This window comes from Oncorhynchus tshawytscha, linkage group LG20 (genome assembly GCF_018296145.1).
Source record: "Oncorhynchus tshawytscha isolate Ot180627B linkage group LG20, Otsh_v2.0, whole genome shotgun sequence".
Lineage (NCBI taxonomy): Eukaryota > Metazoa > Chordata > Actinopteri > Salmoniformes > Salmonidae > Oncorhynchus > Oncorhynchus tshawytscha.
Window position 1 is genome coordinate 9,069,752 of NC_056448.1, and position 12,032 is coordinate 9,081,783.

The 12,032-nt window shown below is 41.8% G+C and overlaps 1 protein-coding gene across 1 annotated transcript; it reads left to right on the forward strand.

Annotated features, from left to right (window-relative positions):
• Window positions 1-10,308: 10,308 nt before the first annotated feature.
• On the forward strand, window positions 10,309-11,289 carry LOC121840178 (Golgi resident protein GCP60-like). Its single transcript, XM_042302145.1, has 2 exons — window positions 10,309-10,785; window positions 11,096-11,289. Exons 1-2 carry the CDS (start codon window positions 10,572-10,574, stop codon window positions 11,212-11,214), a joined length of 333 nt encoding a protein of 110 aa, XP_042158079.1. The 5' UTR covers window positions 10,309-10,571; the 3' UTR covers window positions 11,215-11,289.
• The last annotated feature ends 743 nt before the right edge of the window (window positions 11,290-12,032 follow it).

Here is a 12,032-nt window from a genome sequence, read left to right on the forward strand (position 1 = left end):
CCTCCTGGAGAACCAGCAGTTTGTATAAGCAGAGAAGTGCGAGTTTCATCGCTCCACCATCCTTTTTCTGGGTTACATCATCACTGCAGGGTGTGTACAAATGGATCCCGGGAAGGTGAGAGAGGTGGTTGATTGGCCCCAGCCTACTTCCGAGGTGCAGCTGCAACATTTCCTGGGGTTCGCCAACTTCTATCCCTGCTTTATCCAGAGTTACAGCACCCTGGCTTTCCCCAGGAAAAGCCAGCAGTCAGAACTCACCTCGCTCAAGGTTCCGTTCACGTGGTCTCCAGCTGCTGACCGGGCGTTCCGGGACCTCAAACATCGCTTCACCACAGCTCCCATCTTGGTTCGTCCTGAAACATCCCGTCAGTTCGTGGTGGAGGCTGATGTTTCGGATATCGGAGTGGGGGCTGTACTGTCCCAGCGTTCTGCCCTGGACCTCAAGCTTACATCCCTGCGCCTTCTTTTCACATTGCCTCAACGCCACGGACAGGAACTACGATGTGGGGAATCATGTGCTTCTCGCGGTGAATATGGTGTTGGAGTAATGGAGGCACTGGATAGAGGGGGCAGAACATCCATTCATCGTGTAGACCAACCACAAGAACCTGCAGTATCTCCGCACCGCCAAGTGCCTCAACTCCAGGCAAGCCAGATGGGCCCTGCTGTTCACACAGTTCAACTTCTCCCTCTCGTACCGGTCGGGATCCAAGAATGTCAAGCCGGATGCACTGTCCCGCCGCTATAGCCCCACGACTACGACCCCGAAACCCGAGACCATCCTTCCCATTTCGTGCCTGGCGACGGCACTCAGCTAGGAATAGCGAAGCAGCTTTGTGAGGTGCAGAGTTCCCAGCCGAACCCCAGTGGGGCCCTGATAACCGGATGTTCGTTCCTGACGCCGTCCTTTCTGCGGTCCTGGAGTGGGCCCACTCCTCCAAGCTTGCTTGCCACCCAGGCTCCCTTCAGACCCTGGCCTTTGTGCGACAGCGCTTTTAGTGGCCTACCATGGTCCCTGACGTGTCCGCATTCATCGCTGCTTGTACAGTTTGTACACAGAACAGGACTCCTTGGCAAGCTCCGGCTGGTCTCCTCCAACCTCTGCCTGTCCCTCATCGTCTCTGGTCTCACATCTGCCTTGACTTTGGCACGGGTCTCTCCCGTCTGATGGCAACACTGCCATCCTGACCATGGTGAATCGGTTTTCCAAAGCCGCCCACTTCATTCCTCTCCCCAAACTACTGCCAAAGAGACGGCCCAGCTCATGGTGCAGTACGTCTTCTGGATCCATGAACTACCAGTAGACACGGTCTCTGACCGGGGCCCTCGTTTCTCGTCCCAGTTCTGGAAGTCATTCTGCACCTTCATTGGGTCGTCGGTCAGACTGTCCTTGGGGTTCCAATCCCACCACTTGGAGCCAGCAGCTTGTGTGGGTCGAATACGCCCGCAACACCCTTCCTTGCTCTGACACGGGCCTATCTCCTATTCAGTGTTCCCTGGGGTGTTCCCTGAGCAGGAAGAAGAAGTCGGCATACCTTCTGCCCAGATTTTTGTCCGCTGCTGTTGTCGTACCTGGAAGAGAGCCCGGTTGGCCCTCCTCGAGACCATCTCCAGGTATCGACGACAAGTGGATTGCCACCGGACCCCGGCTCCCCGGTACATTTCGGGCAGAAGGTATAGCTGTCCACCCGGGATCTGCCCGTCCGGGTGAAATCCCGCAAACTCTCCCCCCAGTTTATCGGCCCCTTTCCCGTCTCCAAAATGTCAAAGTGGAAGATTATTTAAATGTCTTAATTGTTTTCTTTATGGAAAATAAAGCACATATACAGTTTATTCGGAAAGTATTCCGACCCCTTCCCTTTTTCCACATTTTGTTTGTTCAAGCATTATTCTAATGACAAAGTATTCAGACCCTTTGCTATGAGACTAGAAATTGAGCTCAGGTGCATCCTGTTTCCAATGATCATCCTTGAGATGTTTCTCAAACTTGATTGAGGAAAGGTACCTAGTTAGTTGTATGACAACGCATTGAATTAAAAGTGTCTTCCACATTTAACACAACCCCTCTGAGGCAGAGAGGTGCAGAGGGCTGCCTTAAATTAACATCCACAGCACCTGGAGAACAGTGGCGTGCCTTGCTGAGAGACATATTTTTACATTGTCAGCTCAGGGATTTGATCCAGCAACCTTCTGTTTGCTAGCCCAACACTCTAACCACTAGGCTACCTGCCTCCATGGATTGAATTCCACCTGTGGTAAATTCAATTGATTGGACATGATTTGGAAAGGCACACACACCTGTCTATTTTAGGTCCACAGTTGACAGTGCATGTCAGATCATCAAAGGAATTGTCCATAGAGCTCCAAGACAGGATTGTGTTGAGGCACAGATCTGGGAAGTGTACCAAAAAATACTGCAGCATTGAAGGTTCCCGAGAAAACAGTAGCCGCCTTCAATCTTAAATGGAATAAGTTAGGAAACAACAAGACTCTTCCTAGAGCTGACCCGCAGGCCAAACTGAGCAATCGGGGGAGAAGGGCCTTGGTCAGTGAGGTGACCCAAGAACCCCATGGTCACTCTGACAGATCTCCAGAGTTCCTCTGTGGAGATGGGAGAACCTTCCAGAAGGACAACCATTAATGCAGCACTCTACCAATCAGGCCTTTATGGTAGAGTGGCCAGACGGAAGCCACTCCTCAATAAAAGGCATATGACTGCCCACTTGGAGTTTGCCAAAAGGTACCTAAATGACTCTGAGAACATGAGAAACAAGATTCTCTGGTCTGATGACACCAACTCTTTGGCCAGAATGTCAAGCGTCATGTCTGGAGGAAACATGGCACCATCCCTACGGTGAAGCATGGTGGCAGCATCATGCTGTGGGGGTGTTTCTCAGCGGCAGGGACCGGGAGTCAGGATTGAGGGAAAGATGAATGACGCAAAGTACAGAGAGATCCTTGATGAAAACCTGCTCAAAAGCGCTCAGGACCTCAAACTGGGGCGAAGGTTCACCTTCCAACAGGACAACAACCCTAAGCACTCAGCCAAGACAACGCAGGTGTGGCTAAAGGACAAGTCTGAATGTTCTTGAGTGGCCCAGCCAGAGTCCGAACTTGAACCCGATCGAACATCTCTGGAGAGACCTCAAAATAACTATGCAGCAACGTTCCCCATTCAACCTCACAGAGCTTGTCAAAGGTGATTCAACAAAGTCGAGTAAAGGGTCTGAATACTTATGTAAATATTTGATATTTGATATTTCAGTGTTTTATTTTTTTTTGCTTTGTCATTATGGGGTATTGTGTGTAGGTTGATGAGGGGGAATTTAAATCAAATCAATTTTAGAGTAAGGCTGTAACGTAACAAAATGTGGAAAAAGTCAAGAGGTCTGAATACTTTCCGAATGCACTGCATACGTATATTAAAAAAAAGCTAAACATTTTGGTACACAAACAAATCAATGCAAGTGTGTGGTTTGTATCACGTATGAGCATTTTTCATGCATTGAATTTCAGAAACTCACCTCATCCATTTCGAGAAGTAGATTTAAAATGTGTATTTAAAAAAAAAAAAAAATTCAGCGCAAATCTCCGATAACGTATTTACAAAGATCGGCCACCAGATGGTGCCAAAAGTGTTTATTGGGATCTATTCTTGAAGATAGTGGTTTCCTTTTATAAATTGATCATGTAAAGACACTTTACCAGGTGTTTAAACACAATATTACATACAGTATGTTAGCCTTTGTCAACTAACATTTTACAGATTGCTATTTGCTAGGTAAGTTGGTCTAGCCGGTTATCTAAACCTTGTAGTAATCATGGACAAATTACTGACCGAGCACACAAGGCACGAGCCCTGACCTCTATGGGGCCCACATTGATCATGGCAGAATGAGAAGAATGGCATTAAATTAGTTTTAAAAATGCGACATATCCACTTTGCCCCGTGGCAAAATATGTAGTATAGCAGAAAATGTGCTTTAAAACAGAAACATTTTCTCAACGCCCCATGGCAAAATGTGAAGAATTGCAGGACATAAACTTTAATGCTGCACATTTCTCTCTGCCGCCAAGATGGGGCCACTAAAATGTTTTGCCAACGAAATGTGGGCAACCAAATCTTGCTTAGGGCCCCGAAAAAGCTAGATATGGCCCTGCTTGCATCCAAAGTTGTGTCCATGAATGAATCTGAGTGGTTACATTTGTCAAGCCCTGTCCCTCAACTTTTACTGAAACAGTGGCAGGGAGAGAGCTTTCTTATTGTTTGAACTGCTGACAACTTATATCTGCCACACGGGAGGCCGGGGTTTGATTCCCGGCCAATGCAAAAGATTTATGGGGGCAGCAGGTGGTCTAGTGGTTAGAGTGTTGGGCCAGTAACCGAAAGGTTTCTGGATTGAATCCCTGAGCTGACAAGGTAAAAATATTTTGTTCTGAACAAGGCAGTTAACCCACTGCTCCCCAGTAGGCCTTCATTGCAAATAAGAATTTGTTCCTAACTGAATTGCCAGGTTAAATACAAACAATTTTCTTAAATATATTAACAGAGTGGGTTATTTAAAAAACAGCTTTTCATTTGAAGCCACATCCCATGTTCATGTTGTTTTACACCACAAGTTACATCACGGTGCTAAAGTGTCTTTCTGGCCTGTTTACTTTAAGCATGTCATGTGGTTAAGCGGCCCTTTCACAGAAGTGTAGTGCAGTCTTGTATTAGTATCTTTAGGAATAAAAAAACTAGTTCTCTAATTGTTTAAACGTTATATTGATTACACCAAACTTATCACAATTTCTCATTCTTTCTTTCATCACCAACACATCCATGTTGAAATGTCTCAATTGACCAAAATGTATGTTTACATGATCTTTTACAACCTCTAATAAAATGTTGTCCTTAAAACGCATATACTGTACGGTGAGAGCAAGAGGGCATAAACAGCTGTAAAAAATACAGTAATCTCTCCTCTTCAAATATATGGGTAAAGTAAAACAAGGAGGCTGGTCTTTGAAATGTGAAAGTGAAACCACTGTGGCTATTGGCTGTGTCAGGTCAAGATCAGCTTCAGAAAAAGTACATAAAAGCTGTGCAGTGTCTCAAAGTTCACTGTGTTAGAGGTGTTTTTAGTCCTTCTTATTTTCACCTTCTCAGAGTGCTGACTGAACACAGAGAAGAGGGAAAGGCAGAGGAAAAGGTTAGTTCAAATCTTGTTTCCTGTGTAGGCTATTCTACACAGTACAACTCATTTTTAGGCTTTGATTTATGTTGAAAACTAACTGGATGAAACGGGATTGTTTTCAATGGGCTTTTTATGGGTAGGGTGATATATGCATGAGTGGGACACTTTTTGGTAGATGATTATGTACACAATCAAAATCAGTCTACCCCTACTGAAGTGATGTTTATTTCATTAAGGTCTTATCTCAAATCAAATGTTATTAGTCACATGCACAGAATACAACAGGTAGATCTTACAGGGAAATGCTTACTTACGAGACCCTAACCAACAATGCAGTTTCAAAAAAGGGGCATTTGGGCATTTTTATGATGAAAGAAGTTGATCATGTATTATGTACAACCACTAAAACAACATCAGACCCATTCTTTTGCTAAAGCGTGGCTTTAAGTTGTAGTGGGACACTTAATTAAGTTGAAGAAGTGGGACACTATTTTCTCATAAGAAATACATTAGTGTCCCACTTCACCTGGCACTTGTAACTTTGTTGACGGTTGTACCATAACACACTCTGTTTTTACCAGTTTGTGTTAATGACCTTGTACTAAACCATCTCCATACTATTGGGAAATGTATTTGGGGACATTCCAAGGTCTGGGTGAAAACCTAACTAAAAGGAGTCTGCACAGCTTTTACTTGACCCTGAAACACCTCTATTATTTCCCAAATGCCCCTTTCATATATTCAGCCTCCTTTCTTTCCTCAGTTTCTTCCACTGAACAAAAATATGAACACAACATGTAAAAGTGTGAAATACAATATTCCAGAAATTTTCCACATGCACAAAAAGCTTATTTCTCTCAAATGTTGTTAACAAATTTGTTTACTTCCCTGTTAGTGAGCATTTCTACTTTGCCGAGATAATCCATCCACCAGATAAGTGTGGCGTATCAAGAATCTGATTAAACAGCTTGATCATTACACAGGTGCACCTTTTGCTGGGGACATTAAAGGGTCACTCTAAAATGTGCAGTTTTGTCACACAACACAATGCCACAGATGTGTCAAGTTTTTAGGGAGTGTGCAACTGGCATGCTGACTGCAGGAATCACCAGAGCTGTTGCCAGAGAATTTAATGTTCACGCCCTGGTCTTAGTATTTTGTGTTTATATATTTATTTGGTCAGGCCAGGGTGTGACATGGGGTTATTTTGTGTTGTGTTGTGGTATTGGGGGTTTTAGTAGGTATTGGGATTGTGGCTGAGTAGGGGTGTCTAGCATAGTCTTATGGCTGCCTGAGGTTCTCAATCAGAGTCAGGTGATTCTCGTTGTCTCTGATTGGGAACCATATTTAGGTAGCCTGGGTTTCACTGTGTGTTTGTGGGTGATTGTTCCTGTCTCAGTGTTTTGTATTCACCAGATAGGCTGTTTCGGTTTTCAATATTTCATTTCGTTAGTTTTGTAGTTTCTGTATGTATAGGTATTCCTTCATTAAAATATATCATGAATCATCATCACGCTGCATTTTGGTCCGATCCTTGTTCTACCTCTTCGTCAGAGGAGGAGATAGAAGAGAGCCGTAACAATAAGCCGCCTCAACATTGCAGTACGTCCAACCCGCCTCACAACCGCAGACCACATGTATGGAGTCGTGTGGGCAAGCGGTTTGCTGATGTCAACATTGTGACCAGAGTGCCCAATGGTGGCGGTGGGGTTATGGTATTGGCAGGCATAAGCTATGGACAACAAGCACACTCAATGGTAATTTGAATGCAGTGAGATACGTGACAAGATCCTGAGGCCCATTGTTGCGCCATTCATCTGCTGCCATCACCTCATGTTTCAGTTTGATAATACATGGCCCCATGTCACAAGAATCTGTACACAATTCCTGGAAGCTGAAAATGTCCCAGTTCTTCCATGGCCTGTTTACTCTGTATTCCCAGTCATGTGAAATCCATAGATTAGGGCCTGGTGAATTGATTTCAATTGACTGATTTCCTGAACTGTAATTTTTTTAAATTGTGGCATGTTGCATCTATATTTTTGTTCAGTGTACATGTCAGTGAGTAGGCTACAGTTACATGCACACAATAATGTGATTATTGTGGATAGTCAGATTAATATAGTAGTTCGGTTAAAACATTTACATGCATATTGCAAGAAGAAAGATTTACATGGACATATCTGAAAGCAGGTAAACTGATGGCACTCAGATAACAGCCGAAAATTACTAATCAAAATAAACGTTCTACCACCGAAAACATGTTATTTTTGGGAAGCATATTTGATTCTGAGTTCGGACATATAAAGTTTGCATGTGAAGACTACTTCAGTTGTTCCGAACTCTTCACTTGCACTAAAAAGGCAACTCGGCTGGTGCTAGCGCAGATTAAACACACCACTGGAACGCCGCATAAGGTGCTTACATTGGTGGTGCGCAGGTGAGCAAACTGTACATGTCCGCAATTAATAATAACACATCCGCAACCGCCTGACTATATGTGATGAAGTGACAATCTGAGGCCCGACCCAAACCCACTAATACAGAAAATGCCTGGAGGCTATAGTCAGAGATGGCAGAACGATTTTATGCCTGATGTAGATGTTTCTCTATAATTTCTGACATTTTGGTAGACTATTTGTTAGTTAACTCATCTATAATTAGATACATGCAGCTTCTCTTCTTCTGTCAATATGTGTTGCCCTAGAAGACTAAATAAACCCTTGCTCACCAGAATAATGTCACAAATCGATGGAATGAATGCTTCAATCTAGTCTATCGGTAAAGTTCTCTGTTATTGCTGATACTTTCGCGGATCAAAGATGTTTAGGGACCGGGATAAAATGCAATACATCTAAAAAAGTTATCTGTTGGACCAGTCTTATGGAAATAGTCTGATTTACATAAGACAGATGGTTTATACATTAAGGTAAAAACAAAAGTTGTTTGAATTTCATCCTGAACAACTTGAGCATTTTAGCTAATATGCAACTTTTCAATTAGCCTACTTACTACTTTTTAGCTACTTTGCAAATACTTAGCATGTTAGCTAACCCTAACCCTTTTAACTAACCCTTCACCTAACTCTAACCCTGATAAGTTTTCTAAATTTCTAAAAACCTGTTTTTGCTTTGTTATTATGGGGTATTGTGTGTAACCCGCCCGCCTAGAAATAATTTGTACAAGAATGATACATTTATGGATATTTTTAGGTAGCCTATTGTTTTGTCCTTATCCAACCCGCCCGCCACGCACCCACCCTTCATCCACACAATATTTAATGACCTTAAACTCATCTACGGGTTATGAAGCAACCCGCGCATCACTAGTTGACATGTCCTAAAAAATTCTAAAGATCACTCAGAAAACCAGGTGTTTTAAGCTTACTTAATTTTGACCTTACCCTAATTAAGATAAACAGAGTAAAGTGTTTAGGCCTACATGACTATTGCATAATCTGCCTTCTGCAATAATCAATTTAGCCTAATATCGGGAATTATTACGGTGCAAATACATTTCCCCATTGTCCTTTCTTTCTTTCCCTCCCCTTTTTATTTCCCTTTAATTCCTTCCACTCATCCTATGCGGTTTATGTGCTTGGACTATTTAGCATTTAGACTAGATTTGGAGATATTATGAACAACTACAACAACATATTCCAATGTACTTTAGAATATCTAAAGAAGGAATTTACATTTTAAATGATTAAAGGTTTATTTTGTGCATAGTTAAAAAAGGTACCTGTTCCACTACTCAAACTCCATTCACGGGAAGTGGGACAGTAATATAAATCTCATTTTCATAAAATATAAAAGCTGTTTACATGACTGGTTATTATGTTTCAAATCACTATTAATTTTAACACCAAAAGATAGATTGTTCAATGATAATAATTGACAGAATGACAAACTTATCATTCTAGCGCAAGGTATCATAGTATGGCAGGTTTTTTTTTTTTCAACGGGTCACCTGATCTAAGAAACCTGACCACACAAGCTAAAGTGATGTAACGCTGACACCAGAAATGTTTTATGCACAGGACACAAGCAGAAACAACCCAATAACATGTGTTGTGATTGGTTTGCAAAGTTACTATAGTACAGCACCCTCAAACACAAATGTCCCACTACACCTGATGTCCCACTAATGCTGACTTCACCACAAGTTATCAAATTGGCCAATACATACACATACTTCTCATTTTTGTTCAAATGTTATCAACTATTAACAATATTAAATGTCATGCTATTAGATAACTATGATGTATCATGATGATATACATATAGTTATCTAAAAACAGCATTTTCAAGAAAACATTTATTGCTACTTTTTGTTTGACATGTTTATGCCCCAAAAGTGATGCTTGCGGAGACTGCGGGGAGCTACACAAGTTTGATAGTTCATGTTTCCTATAAGAGAATTGTTGTACTTTTCAAAATAATCCCGTCGATAACCACTGTAAATTATGAATAAATAAATACAACTTTTATTAATAAGAATGAATAAACAATGAATAAGTAGGAATAGTAAAGGTCTGCATTGTGTATTTGAAAGTGTTACCTCATTCTCTGCTAGTATGATAACTTGAAAAGAAAAGGTCCAGCAGATAAATTAACACATTACATTTTAAATGATTCAGTGTAAGACTGGTGTAAGGCTGTTTTTTACCCAACAGATTCTGAATAATGGGGGCCTCCTGTGTCTATAAGGAACCAAACCCCTTACACTTGGCACTACAACCTTTTCGGAGACGTAAGTATCTGAGTCACTGTAAAATCATGATAGTTAAAAACGTAATGGAATGTTGTGACACTTCTGTTGCTAACGGGAAATGTTCATACAGACAACAAAATCAATAGAATTTAAATAGAATTTAAATATGGCAAGGTAATTGATAATGGCAGTAATGTAAATTTGCTGAGTGTAAGGTGCTCTGTGAAATACCTGATCATGACATTTATAAACCTAGATTATTGTCTCTTCCCAATGCTGGCATGCCACAAAGGAAGGTAAACATTATGAAGAGCTGAACTAATAATGGCAGTGTTGTCAGAGTTGAATTCTGTTGATGTTGTTAAAATGAATAAAGACCGCCCATTGTGTATGATAATGCCATTTTGCTGAGTATAGACTACCTTTAAGTATTGTGGACTACCTGAAAGTGGCTGTTGGCAGTAAAAGCCAGAGCGCTTATCAATATTGTCCCTGTGTCAAAATGAAAACCAGTGTAATATCAGACCTGGACATTTTATTTTGAGATCAAATCTCGAAAATTGTTGAGCATTATGTTGGATCGCTGAAGATTAATCTTTACACATTTATAAATTTAAAATGTATATCTGGTAATGATTTTCTGTTTTCCAGGGAGGTGGCAGTGGCACGTTGCATGGCATGGGTAGTGTACAAAGAAAACTCAACACCAGGACGATCCATTGCTACCTAAAGTTAAGATATGACAATCACAGTCGCAACTCCTTCTCATATGAGTTCAACAGTCACAAGCAGGACGGAAGTCAAACATTCACTATTATAGAAACCAGTGGCCGTTCACTCATTCAGCTGTTGTGCAACACAGAGTCTAATAGTCCAACATGTCCAAACTATGGTAAGTAATTCTTACAAATCTGCTGAGCTACATTATCATGTTCGAAATGTTCCTTTTTAAATAAACCATATATCCTCAATACATTGTATATCAGCAACTAGTATTTGCAACTGAGCCAATTAATGTAAAGACTTTCCTAACAGCATACAAATAATTTAGTATTGGTTCCAAATCAGGGAAGGGCTGCAATTTCTTATTGATCCATATTTTGTTTGAAGACATTGGCTGTTGGCTCCGTCAAATTCCACCTTATTTGTACAGGAGGAGATGGAGCATAGGGAATATGGTGTCATTTGTATTCATCCATCAGGGAAGCAAGAGGAAAACCGTATCCGGCAGCAGCAGGAGGAGATGGAGCGGCGAAGACAGGAGGAGCAACGAAGACGACAGCAGGAGGAGATGGAGCGGCAAAGACAGGAGGAGCAATGAAGACGACAGCAGGAGGAGATGGAGCGGCGAAGACAGGAGGAGCAACGAAGACGACAGCAGGAGGAGATGGAGTGGCGAAGACAGGAGGAGCAACGGATGACAGCAGGAGGAGAGGAGGCGCCAGGAACAACTGGAGAGGGAGAGGGCGATCCAGCAAGAAATCGAAAGGGAGAGCGAACTTTTGGGTAAGAAGGTGTCAAAGGGATGAAAAAGCTGAGACAGAAGCTGAGACTAAAAGGACAACAGCTCCATCACCAGCGTACACAGGTACTACACCAGATGATAGAAGATGACGCTGCAGCAATCAGAAGGGATGAGGTAAGAGATATTAAATAAAGGGTTGTAGAATAGGTTTTATTTCGCATGAATGATTTTGTGTTTCACATAAATGTTGTGTTAACTTAATGATAAACATATTATATATTTCTGAAAATACCGTTTTTTCATATTTACATACAGTTGCCAATTGACATGGAAACACCACTAATAGAAAAAGTGTTTATAGTATGACACACATCTTTTAGTGCATCTGTACTAAAATGTTCATTTTCTTTGCAATTTTTTGTTTTGGGACCATTTCATTCTAGCCAGGGGACTTGAAAAATAAGTTTGAAGATCTTCTGAAGAAATACGAGATCACTGAAGACAAAGGCATGCAAGAGGACAAGCTTGAAAACCGAATGAAAAATCTTCAGAATGAACTAACCTTTAAATACTTTGGAGAGCCTCAACTGTCGATCTGGTGTCAGTTGACCATAGATCGTGCTATCAGCCAAGGAGAGCAATCGCTCACTGAGCAGTTTAGCATCCTCACGGCT

Excerpts from the sequence above, each read along its gene's own strand:
- LOC121840178 (XM_042302145.1), top strand. The coding sequence starts at position 10,572 with ATGGGTAGTGTACAAAGAAAACTCAACACCAGGACGATCCATTGCTAC. Across the intron at positions 10,786-11,095 it reads TCCAACATGTCCAAACTATG|GGAAGCAAGAGGAAAACCGT; the intron begins GTAAGTAATTCT and ends TTCATCCATCAG.